A 12,298-nucleotide genomic window follows, 5' to 3' on the forward strand; every position below is an offset into this window, starting at 1 on the left:
TAGTTGATCTGGCCATGAAAATAATAAGAGCAACCTGAACATCCCTTCTGTTTATTATTCAGCTGGGGGATTGGATGTGTCCCGAGAACAGCAGCAAACGGCCGGAGTTGTCAGGATCGACGTTGTCTTCGACGACCATGATGCATCAGCATTCACACTGTTGGCTCATGGGATGGCCCAGCATCCGTGTTGGCGAGTGACAGCGGTGGTGGAACGACCAGAGCGGCAGCGGCGGCGGGACAGACACCCAGGGCTCAACCGCGACGACCAAGCTGGCCGGCGGCGGCTCTCCGGCGGCGTTCGCCATGCTGGAGTACTGGCTGCTCGAAGACGGCGTGTGGCACCGTGAGTTTCGGCGCACATCTGTGTTGCAAACGCACAGCGCAATCTCCACTGCCTCTCCACTTGCCACGTTGGCTTTCCACGTCAGTCAGTAATCGTTTCCCGTAAGTATTTTTTCGTAGGTGTAGCATTACCAGACGATAAAAGGGTTTTAAGAATCCTAAATCCCCGAGAGCTTTCCAACGCCACCAAAATCGGCTCGATCAAACATCATGTACGAATTACGGCTCTCAAAAAAATACATGGATGCTGAAATTTTCGGACATGTGTAGGTATCCTAGCATGTCGCCAGGAAGGTTCGAGGAGTCCCCTTCACAACCACGGTGTTGTCCGTGCCAGTCAGATGTCCCAGCTACAGCCAGTACTACCGATTCATCTTCCCTTCTAATAGTTCAAAGTTCAAACTCACTTTAATTTTGGATTTACTACCACACGTGTATTCATGAGTTTCAGTTTAGTCACCTAGATAAATTCATCGTCTAGTTACACGTCAAAAACTGAAAAAATAGGTGCAGAGTTCACCAACGCACCAAGGTCTCACGTGCATGCTCTAACGAAGCAAAACTCTGGCAATGCCTACGCACATACGTGTGTACGTGTATGCAGTTCGTGTACAGAAGCAGAATCTTCTATATTTGGTTTTTGAGAGGAAGCAGAATCTTCTGTTAAAGTTTCAATTTAGACAATAAAAAGCTTGCAGCCTACCATTATCAATACAAGAATCTTCAGGGAAACCTCTATGTACTTTTGGTACTACACAGCCATGAGACATAAGCAGGAAAGAAGAGTACACAGCTAAGCACAGTTGTACAGAACTGAATTTGCGTTGCAAATGAAGATTCGGAAACACTAGATCTTCACAGGCAAGAGAGAATCACCAGGACAATATTTTCTTTGCAAAAAGGTAGTCAATACCACAACGGTATATAAATGAGGACAATAAGCATTTTTTAACTACATCCAGTAACATAAATATATTACAAATGCAGAATCGCTTTCATGTACATCATCGAGTTGCAAACCATTAGAAGCAACAATTTATTCAACTTAGATAATATATCGAAAGTTGAAGTTAGCAAGCAATCAAGTGCAGCTGCTGCTGCTCAAGTGCAAACTCGTAGTACTTCCCATCATCCAGGATGGTGAGCTGCTCCTCATCCAGGTCATGCATCTGCTTCTTCAGCTTGTCAACACGGTCCAGCAGCCTTACACTAGCATCTGCAGCAGCAATTTTTCTCAGCTTACAACAAATAGATAGATAGGCAAACAAAACGTGACAAAGGTTTCCTTTACAACCACATACCAAGCCACTAATGAACACAGAAAACCACATACCAAGTCTGTAGTAAACACAGAAAACCAAGGTGAATAAGCTAAAAAATTGTATAAATCATGCAGATTCTGAAACCTAAAAAAGGAAGAATAAATATTGTATCGATGATAACATTCACAACTTGGGATAAACTGGAATTTTGATCAGTTAGTTCCCAAGTTCAAAAAATTTAGAAGCACCGCATTATGCAGATATACCAAATAACACAGCCAGCAATAAAATCAATCAAGAAGTAGCCTGAGTTGGTCAGCTATAATTTGTAAAACTACAATCAAAAATTAGATTGAAGGAACATGCATTCTACCAGCTTGCCACTAACATCAACACAAGCTCTGAATCTAAGATGTGCTATAGTGGTAATCACCAAAATAGCCAGCAGAGAGCAGAGAACCATTCAGTAACAGGGTGTGCCCTGAAGATGAAGTCACTAATGAACACAGCGGAGATGTGTTACAGGATTAAGCATTCAATTGCTACTTGTCGCTAAATACATTCTCAGCAACATAAATCATGTGAAAACTTCAGAAGGGAGAATAAAAAGGCAAGCAATACAAGGCACTGGCAAACGATGCTGACATACACAAGACAGAATAAAATTAAAATGGCACCAAGTAAGTTCCTGGCTTAGGGGCCCCCTATGTCAGAGAAGCCAAATAACATAACCAGACATCAACTCAATCAAGGGGTAACCTCAGTTGATCGGCTAAAATTGTAAAAGTGCACAAAAGAAAACAAGATTGAATTGACATGCATTGTAGCACCTTGCCACCAGCATCATTACAAACTCATGATTTAGGATGCACTATAAACGGTAATCATCGAAACAGCCAGCAGAGAGCAATGAACCATTGGTGAACAGTGAGAAACTGGAACTCACCAATTATCTCAAAGTAGGCAAAGGGTTCAGCCTTCCAGCAAATTGCAGCTCACCAATCTCCATCTTCCTAACAACAAGTTTCATCTCTCTTACACTGATGCAAAGAAAAAAGAAGGTAGAATAAATAGGTAAACAATAGGATGCTCTATAACAGCAATCATCAAAATATGCAGCAGATGTTGGGATTCACGCATGGATCAATCACATCAAAATAGACGAACACAAGCAAGCACAAAATTTATAGCCAAGGGCGCGTGTCGCACCCTCTAATTTCTGCTCTTTATTTCTTTTCTATTTCTCAACTCTCGATTACAAGCAGCAGTGTCACGTGTGTATATATACACGTACAACCAAGACCAGGACCAACTAGACCTACTCGTACAAGGACACGATGTCCGAACAACACACAGAGAGTACATCAGTTAGGTAGCTTAGCTCCTAATTGGTTACACTTAGTATTACCAACACAGCTACAATTGTACGACAAGTACAATCGTAGTTGGAGGTCGGACACTAGCAAACCAAGTGAAGGACTCAACCATGATTCATGCCACAAGGCACAAGCAGACTCATATTTCCCTAATTAGACCCTACACATTAAGGAAGGATTAATATTGCTAATAGCAGAGAGCAAAGAACCATTGGTGAATAGTGAGAACTCACGCGTTACCTCAAAGTAGGAGAACGGTTCAGCCTTCGAGCAAATTGCAGGTCAGAAATTTCCATCATCAAATCGACAAGTTTCATCTCTTAGACTGAAGCAAAGAAGGTTCCCTGGCCGCACCAAGCACAGTAATCAAATGAGAGTATTTTGATGATTAAACATATGCAGGGGGTGAAGGTAGGAAGGTACCCAAAATCCTATAAGAACATCTAAGAAATACTTAAATCTTAGAGAGACAAGTGCTCTGTTTGTGTTTGTGCAGTGCAGCAGTAGTACATGTTGTTAGCAGAGGAGAGGAATCGGAAGGGGGACAGTACCTTGGAGCAGAAAAACCTAATCTGTCCGTGGAGCCATTCACACACTCCTGGCGGTGCTCCTGTAATAAGAAAGGAAAAAATTAAAAAGGAATCGATTTGTTTCAGACTGAAGAAGGGGATTGAGATTGAGTGGGGGGGAAGAGGGCTCGTACCTTGATCCTCTGGAGGTGGGCGCGGAGGAGAGGAATCGGAAGAGGGAAAAGGGTGATCTGCCCGGGGAGCCATTCACACACTCCTCGATCTTGTCCTGTAAGAAAGGGAAAAGAAATTAAAAAGGAATCGATTTGTTTCAGACTGTGAAGAAGACTAGAAGAGGATTGAGATTGATTGGAAGAGGGCTCGTACCTTGATCCTGTGGAGACGGGCGCGGAGGAGAGGTAGTCTGGCATGAGCACCAGGAGCTCCAGGCGGGCGTCGGACGGCGGCGTCCATCTGTGGCGGACGCAGAGGAAGGGGCGGGTGACGCGTCGCCGCCGATTCGTGGTGGTGACGTCGCCTGCGTATTGCTAGGCCACGCGCGCGACGCGGCCTGGCGAGTTGGACGGAGCCGCGCGCATCGATGGATGCACACGCGCTCCGGCGAACTGGGCAGCCGCGCCGCCGTGGTCTCTCGGCGTCGGCGGGAGGGAGGAGGACGGAGAAATGCAGCAAGGGATAGGGTTTGGGAAGTTTTGTTCCGGCCGGGGTGAACAGAGACCGTTGATTTCCATCGGACGGCTCAAAGGTCGCGAGAGCGTCGTTGTTCTTTTTTATTTAATCACAAAGCGAGCAGAGCCAAAGGCGCGGAGAACCCGTTTCGTGTGACGCCGGCTCAGGATGTGGTACGTAAACAAATTCGGGATTAATTAAGATGGCATCATCCATTTTAACTACTGCACGCCTCTCAGTTCCCTAATTTGCTACAACTTTGATTTTGTTTGCGTGCAGCCAGCTGCTGGGCGTTCGCGACGGTGGCGACGATCGAGAGCCTCAACTGGATCAAGACGGGGAAGCTGGTGCCGCTGTCGGAGCAGCAGCTGGTGGACTGCGACCGCGGCTACTACCACAGGGCCATGAAGTGGATCATGGAGAACGGCGGCCTCACCACCGCCGCCGAGTACCCCTACAAGGCCGCCAGAGGCGCATGCAAGCGCGCCAAGCCCGCCGTCAATATCAAGGGCCACCTGGCCGTCCCGCCCAACGAGGCGGCCCTACAGAGCGCCGTCGCCAGGCAGCCCATCGGCGTCGCCATCGAGATCGGCAGCGGCATGATGTTCTACAAGAGCGGCGTCTACTCCGGCACCTGCGGCACGCGGCTCGAGCACGCCATCACCGCCGTCGGCTACGGCGCCGACGCCGCGGGGACCAAGTACTGGATCGTCAAGAACTCGTGGGGCCCGGCGTGGGGCGAGAACGGCTTCATCCGCATGAAGCGTGATGTCGGAGGCTCGGGGCTCTGCGGCATCGCACTCGACACCGCATACCCGACCATGTGATTCATTCCGTGTTAAGTAAACTACGTAACTGTGTACCAACAACTACGTGCTTCATCGTGCATTTGTCATGTCGTACCCACGTATCGATTACATATCCTGAGGCTTCATATTATACTTAGTGTGTCATGTGTGTAAGTGTAACAATATATCATATCTTGTTGTGGAAAAGAGAAAAATGTCGCTAAACAAAAGTAAGGTGGCGCAAAGGCTCTCTGTTGACACTAACACTAACATAAACTACTACTACCGTGGAAGACCTGCATAAATGAACAACTGAGATCTAAATTTTTATCAAGGCTTACATAAATCAGCTCAGAGAAATAACCAAAAGTTCAATCGAAAAATTGTCCGCAAAAGTACAACACATATACAAATAACATGAAAGAAAGGCACACGAAAAACTACCTACTAGGATGAATTCCTACTGCTTAAAACTCATTTGATACCATATAGCTAGGATTGCATAATTCTAAGCAAGACCTATGGCATTATTACAGCATGGTAGTAGCGGATGCAAACCGATAACATGGTCATAGTGCATACACAATCATAAAAATCATAGTGCATACAAACCGATCGGTACAGGAAATCCGGTCTATAACCAGAAAATTCTTTTACCACGATTGAGTTGTTTGTGGCCAATCGTTTTTCTCACGCATTTAAAGTTTGTTGGCATATTGTTTTGCGACAAAATTGGACGTGGCAAATAAACTGGCCTATTCCAACGAAAGAGCATGTGCAACGAAACACGCGTTGTTGACATAGTAGTCACTCACCACGGTTTGGTATTTGTTGCACTAGAGCTATACCCACAAAAAATATGGTTGCATTAGGTGAGTGCTGCCACGAAAAAATGCGTGGCAATTTCCCGTATTAATGGTTGCAAAAGACCAATTTATTTGCCACGAAACTAATTTCGCGGAAGTAGCCTAGTACCACGCGATTATTCGCAACAGCGCCCAACGAACGGCTTTTGGATGCAACAGGTACCTATTGCGATGATTTGGCACTTATTTCCATGAATTAGAGCGTTGCAATATAACGAATTTCCTGTATCGCGATAGCATAGTCATATGTATACAAATCGATAGCATGATCCTAATGCATACATACCGATAGATCATAAAATTAGAACAAGCCGATAGCATAAACCAGTGTTATACATACAAGAGAATATGCCACCTATCTAAAGGTATAATAGATGCCCCTCATAGGGGGTCTCACAACGATTTGAGCACGTGGAGCGTTGGATCTTTTTCATCGGTGCATCTCGTCCGTTCGTTTTGTGCACTCCTCTCACTAGCTAACCTCATGCAATAGCCGATTGTTACCCGCCTACGGCTGCATATAGGCTCCACCTTTGCCGGCCCCGCACGTCAGCCACTGCGCCTGGGATCTCTGTCGGTGCGCACTGGCGTCGGGCAGTGGATCTCCACCCGTAGGGGTATTTTCGGTCTTTTACGCCTGCCATATAAAAACGAGATCGACTGCCTGAAACCCTAGCCGCCTTGCCCAATCGATGTGTGCTTTCACAATCTCCTCACTCCTCTGCGATTCTCTCGCCCCGGAGCTCGGTCGCTAGCGAGCGCTTGAGGCGAAGGTCGCCGCTGTCGTGCACGACAAGGAGGCGAGCGGGGAGGGCGCCTCGCCCCGGAGCTCGGTCGCTGGCGAGCGCTTGAGGAGGAGGCCGCCGCTGGCGCGCACATCCTCCTCTCCCAATCGTCGATGTCCCTAGCCCAGAGCTCGGCGTTTTCCCCGTCTTCTTCGGCAAACGAGGCCAGGTTGCAGACCTTCGGCTCATCCTGCTCCACGTGAGCAGCAACGACGCGGGAAGAGGCCCAGCCACAGGCACACCCCGGCGGTGGCGCAGGTAGGCCCCTCCTTTTCCGTGCTTCCTCCTCCTCGCCATTCTTCCTCCCTCCGTCCTCTGTGATTTCTCCCCTAAGTCGTCCCTCTCCTGTAGCTCCCAAACCCTAGACATGAACTGTTTTAATTTGAATCATGCCTGATGTGTGTAGACATGAACTGTTTTCAATGGCTTCTTAGTTCTAAAATCAGGTCCACTCTTGATGTATTGTTATGATATTTTCGTTGTGTTGTGAACATTTTGAGTAGCTCTCACGGAACAACTTATCTCGCACTTTACACTGTTGGGCCCTCTCTCATGATGACTTCAAAAGTAATTATGTTAGGCGGATGCCTCTTGAGAGTGCTATTAAATTATTGTTTAGATAAAAAGGATTAGAGGTATATTATATTTTCATATGGTTTGTATTGTAAACACATGTCGTGATACTACTAATACACATAATATTTTACCCAGTGATTGACTATGTGAAAGGCTAGGTGGTGTGTGGATTGATAATTTTCTGACTATTACACCATCGGTTCATATAAATGTTTAATACATTCCTCTATTTTTGTGGTAGTATATAAGAGTTTTCTACTTCGTGATTTTGTTATCTCAATTTCACCTCGATTGACTTTGTTTTGTAAAACTTAAAAATATATTATCATTTAGCTACGTGATTTTTATCATTATTATACTACCTAATTTCACGGGATCGTGCGCCAAGGCGCACATTTAAATCTAGTTGAATTGAAGAGTGATGCTACTGATCCACCTTTTCCAGTTGTGTTGTACCTGCTAATGCGTTCATGAATTTGTTGCTAAAATAGTTTGTGTGGCTGCTTAATTGTACTATGAAAAGTATAATGCACCATCAAGAAGGACTTGATCATTCCATGTGCTAAGTACAATACGGTATCCTCATCCTTTGACCATTTAAGGCATTTCTTTTGAAATAGGAAGTAACTTTATGTGCTGATCATTTTGATAGGTTATACATTTTTTCCCGACATCATATGCAAAAGATATTGCTATTTTACCGAGAAATAAACTTTGTTTTAAAAGAATGTCAAATTTAAAATTTGTTAATTTTCCCTACTAGTAGGTTGCATAACATACCGGAATCTCAAAATATTTTATTTTTTAAATTTTCTATCATTTTCTTTTGTATTTTACAAAGCTAAAAAAGGCAATCCACGGGAGAGGGGAAAAAAAGCCTAGAAAGGCTTTAGGCCCGGTTGGTATTACAAATCAGGACTAAAGGGACTAAAGAGTTTTGCACTAGAGGTAGTCCGCCGTAACCCCTTTAATCCTTGTTGGTCTCTCCAATAAGGACTAAAGGTCCTGTTAGGAACCGGAACTAAAACTTTTCAGCGTCCTAACCGTTCGAACCGGGACTAATACTCACATTAGTCCCGGTTCGTAATGTGACCGGGACTAATGCTCCAGGGTGCTCCGAATGAAAGCCCTGTTTTTCACATTGATGATTTTTTTAGTACTATATCTAGAGATTATGGGCACTCTAACTAGTGAAATTATGGGCACTCTAACTTAGAACTGCTTTATTGAGTACTATATCTAGAGATTTAAAATAAAGTCACCATATCACCATCTTTCACATTGATGATATTTTTGCATGTGCATAATACAAATTCCCGCTACAACGCGCGGGGAATCTTCTAGTATACATAGTACCGGGGCCAACGCCTTCCCTCGATTTGGCATAGAACTAGTCATAGAGGAGAAAATAGAATGAGCCATGCATGTCTCCTCTTGAAACGAACATCTGAGATATCATTTTTGGCGTCAAGGCATACACAAATCTTCTCAACAAATCAAATGATCCGCCAAAAATTCAATAAAAAGGATCCGCAAAAAGTACAATACACCTACAAATAACATGAAGGCACAAAAGAATCTACTAGCATGACTAATTTATTGCCATCATGTAAGATCACTAAATTCTAAGTGAGATCTGCAACATCCTAAGATCTACAAACTTGAAGAAATAACTACAAATCAACTCAATAAAATATATGGTACAGACCTCCGTAAATAGGTCTCGTTTCTCCATCCGCTGAAGAGGTAACCACAAACGGAGAATACCTGTACATCTATAGATGACCTGCAACAAAGAACAATTTTTATCGTTAAAAATTTTGTCATTTCTACTTAGCCAGAGTGCCCAGATAACTGCTAGCGCCCCCACCCTAAGAAGCAACTTAAACCTTGAATCGATACCGTGAAGCCAGTTGCCAAAGACATTGGCTACACTAGTAGGGGGATACATGGTAGATGCTACTTGGATGACTGACCAAATAGATCTCGCAAAATGGCACTGGAAAAAAAGGTGTTTAATAGTTTCATCTTGGTGACAAAAAACACACCTAAAAAACACACGAGAGAATAGATAAATAGATAAATTTTATTAAATGACAATTTAGATAAACATCTGCGGACTTTTATCTAATGCCTATGAGTTCGTTTCTGCCAACGTGATCACTAAATTATTTATTCCTTACTCCAATGGTATGGCTCAGTGCTTAGGATAATCACTTATTTATACTAAACACTTTTACTTGTCTATAACTCATTCACTCAACTTACAGTTTTAACTTGTATACAATTATATTAGATTAAAAGGGACGTAAAATAATACATTGTTCTTTGTTACTAAAATTTAAGGACTAACTGCAAATATAACTCAGTAATTTGATTCATCATCTGCAATGAAAATTACATTAGTTGTTTCGCTTTTTGAGATATTTGACATTTTGAACTGAAAATAAAAACACATGCATTTTTGGATTAATTCTGTGACACTTAATCAGTCATATTGTAGTATATGTGTTTTTCTTCTCATCTACTTTTGTTCTTAAATATCTTGGTTTAATACATATCTTGGCGTAGGTTTTGTTAATGTTATGTTCAATACTTCTAGAGTTTATATGAGGTGTGTATAGTGGGGTTTTCCTTGAGGTCATGGGCCTCATGGGCGTCGGTGGGTCACACACGTACCTTCTAAGTTTTCTGCTTAAACTTGCAAGAGCGCCAAGCCCTCCGTCAACATCAAAGGACACCTGGTCGTCCCGACCAACGAGCTTGCCCTACAAAGTGATGTCGTGAGGCAGCCCTTTGGCGTGGCAATCGAGATCGACATTGGCATTCCTTTCTACAGGAACGGCGTCTACTCGGACCCCTGCGGGACGTGGCTTGAACTTAAACACTCATTTGCTTCCATATAGGATCTGATAATTGTAAGCGAGACCTACAATATCGTTATAGCATGGTCATAGTGCATACCAACTGATAACATGGTCATAGTGCATACACAATCATAAGAATCATTGTGCATACAAACTGATAGCATAGTCATATGCATACAAACTGATAGCATGATCATAGTGCTTACATACCGCTAGACCATAAAATTAGAACAAACCGATGGCATAAACCATAGTGTTATGCATAAAAGAATGTGCCATCTATTGAAGATTGGTGCTAATGATCTACCTTCTCCACTTGTGTAGGACTTGTTAACGCGATCGTAAATTGTTTGCCAAAATATTAGGTGCGGTTGCTTAACTACACTTTGAGAGTACAATGCATCATCAAGAAGGACTTGGTCATGCTAAGTACAATGCATTATCCTCATCCTTTGACCATTTAAGGCATTTTTTTGCACTTCATCGGGGATATATGAATGTCAAATGAAATCAAGTAAACAACACATCGGCATAAATCCGTCCACCTAATTCACAAGAATAAAAATGGCAAACATTACACCTAAGCTCTATGTCCATGTTTGTGTTGACAATCTCCAAGTACGCCTGAGCTTTGTTGCCTCCAACGTATAGTACCTCACGGCTGGTGGAGGATTCGTAGTCCTTATCTGAGGTTTGAAACGAACTTTCTTCAAGGTGAAAGAAGCGGGAAGGCCCAAAGAAATTGTAGTAAGCGACGGGATAACTTACAACAAGGACCCTCACATATGCAGATCTCAATCTCTCTCTCTCTCTTGCTGCTAGCACAGGAACGATTGTGGGTGGCCTGCCACCGGAGGAATATGTCCACCATCAACGCCATGGTGAATATGTCGCGCATGAGTAGAACTACTTCAACGATCACCAGCCACGAGCCACCAAGTTTGCATAAATAAAGAAAAAATAATGACCACAACAAGTATATTTTATTTGCTATGCGTCGACGTCTGCAAGTCCAAAGTCATAAGTCGCGAATATTCACGCGCTGTATAGGTGCATGTCTCATTAGTACCATTTAACTAATAGACAACAAATTGTCTCCCTTATAAGTTGGTCCTCCACTCCCAGGCTTAGCCATGTGGGACTAAAGCGGCACTCCTTTACAGTTTTCAGCATTTTTCGATGGGCCATTCACTCATGGGCCTCTTTGTTGGACCACGATTAGTAATGGTCTGTCTGAGAGATTGTCGGCGGCCATTGATAAATTACACATGGCACGGAGAAGATTGCTTCTACGTGCATGACGACTTAAATACTTCTGGTACAAGTATATGTTCTCACATGAACGTCTTATTAGAAAAACTTGGTCGGTGAAATAAAAAACAACCTTGCGGCAGCCGCTAATTGTCTCCCAAACAAAGATCCCGGCTCAACATATATTGTACCATTATGCTCGTCGCCATGCCCTATCTCCTCGACCTTGTTGGGCTTGTTAGACTATTAGGCAAGGTTTAGAATAGAGTGCTAAATAAAATAGAGGCATCTTCCTTCAAATGCTATGGACGCTATATCGTGCTAATAACTTGGTATATTTTAAATAGCGTTTTCAAAATAACACTAAATATAGCATAAAAATAAATAATTTTACTAGAATGAATGGATATATAGTCCAAAAGTGACTGAATCATACATACATAACCACATATAAAAATGGATCTCAAATATTTTAGAAGGCTAACATCATCATTTCACAAGGCAACAACATGGTATAAATTATTTATTAAAAATTATTAGCATTAGCGATATTATCTTCTAATTTAGAAGTGGAACCAACAGATTGCAATTCATCACCACGAAAAAGTGAAAGAAACTTGCCTCAAAAAAATAGCACGCTAACGCTATGAAGTTTTAGCGCGATATAGCATGCTATTTCGTAAATAGCACCACAGCGAGCAAAATTACTAAAATTTAGTGTGGACCCTCTACATATGCTATAGCGCGCTATTAACGGAGAAATAGCGTGCTATTTTAAATCTTGATATTAGGATAGAGATAGATTAGGATTTGGTACATCTTGTACTCCAAGTCTACCTCTCATTTGTACCTCTATATATACCCCCAAAGGGTCATGGCAATATAACACACAATTCTAGATTCCAATATTCTCAATATGGTATCAGAGCGATTAGCCTCGCGGCGCCGATACTAGGTCCTCCCACCACTTCCGCATCGCGCCGC

The 12,298-nt window shown here is 43.2% G+C and overlaps 1 protein-coding gene and 1 long non-coding RNA gene across 2 annotated transcripts; one reads left to right on the top strand and one right to left on the bottom strand.

The window, feature by feature from the left end:
* Positions 1–1,215: 1,215 nt before the first annotated feature.
* On the bottom strand, positions 1,216–4,172 carry LOC139829808 (uncharacterized). The gene is made up of 6 exons (XR_007875525.2): positions 3,879–4,172; positions 3,686–3,780; positions 3,534–3,592; positions 3,223–3,326; positions 2,553–2,646; positions 1,216–1,560 (listed from the first exon to the last, which is right to left on the bottom strand). It is a non-coding gene; the product is annotated as an uncharacterized lncRNA (long non-coding RNA).
* Positions 4,173–4,175: 3 nt separating this feature from the next.
* LOC139837859 (ervatamin-A-like) lies at positions 4,176–5,100 on the top strand. The gene is made up of 3 exons (XM_071827159.1): positions 4,176–4,192; positions 4,299–4,354; positions 4,461–5,100. Exons 1-3 carry the CDS (start codon positions 4,176–4,178, stop codon positions 5,006–5,008), a joined length of 621 nt encoding a protein of 206 aa, XP_071683260.1. The 3' UTR covers positions 5,009–5,100.
* The last annotated feature ends 7,198 nt before the right edge of the window (positions 5,101–12,298 follow it).

This window comes from Lolium perenne, chromosome 3, assembly GCF_019359855.2.
Source record: "Lolium perenne isolate Kyuss_39 chromosome 3, Kyuss_2.0, whole genome shotgun sequence".
Taxonomy (NCBI): Eukaryota; Viridiplantae; Streptophyta; class Magnoliopsida; order Poales; family Poaceae; genus Lolium; species Lolium perenne.

Coding starts and splice junctions, on each gene's coding strand:
- LOC139837859 (XM_071827159.1), top strand. Junction 4,355..4,460: donor TGACGCCGGCTCAGGATGTG/GTACGTAAACAA, acceptor GTTTGCGTGCAG/CCAGCTGCTGGGCGTTCGCG.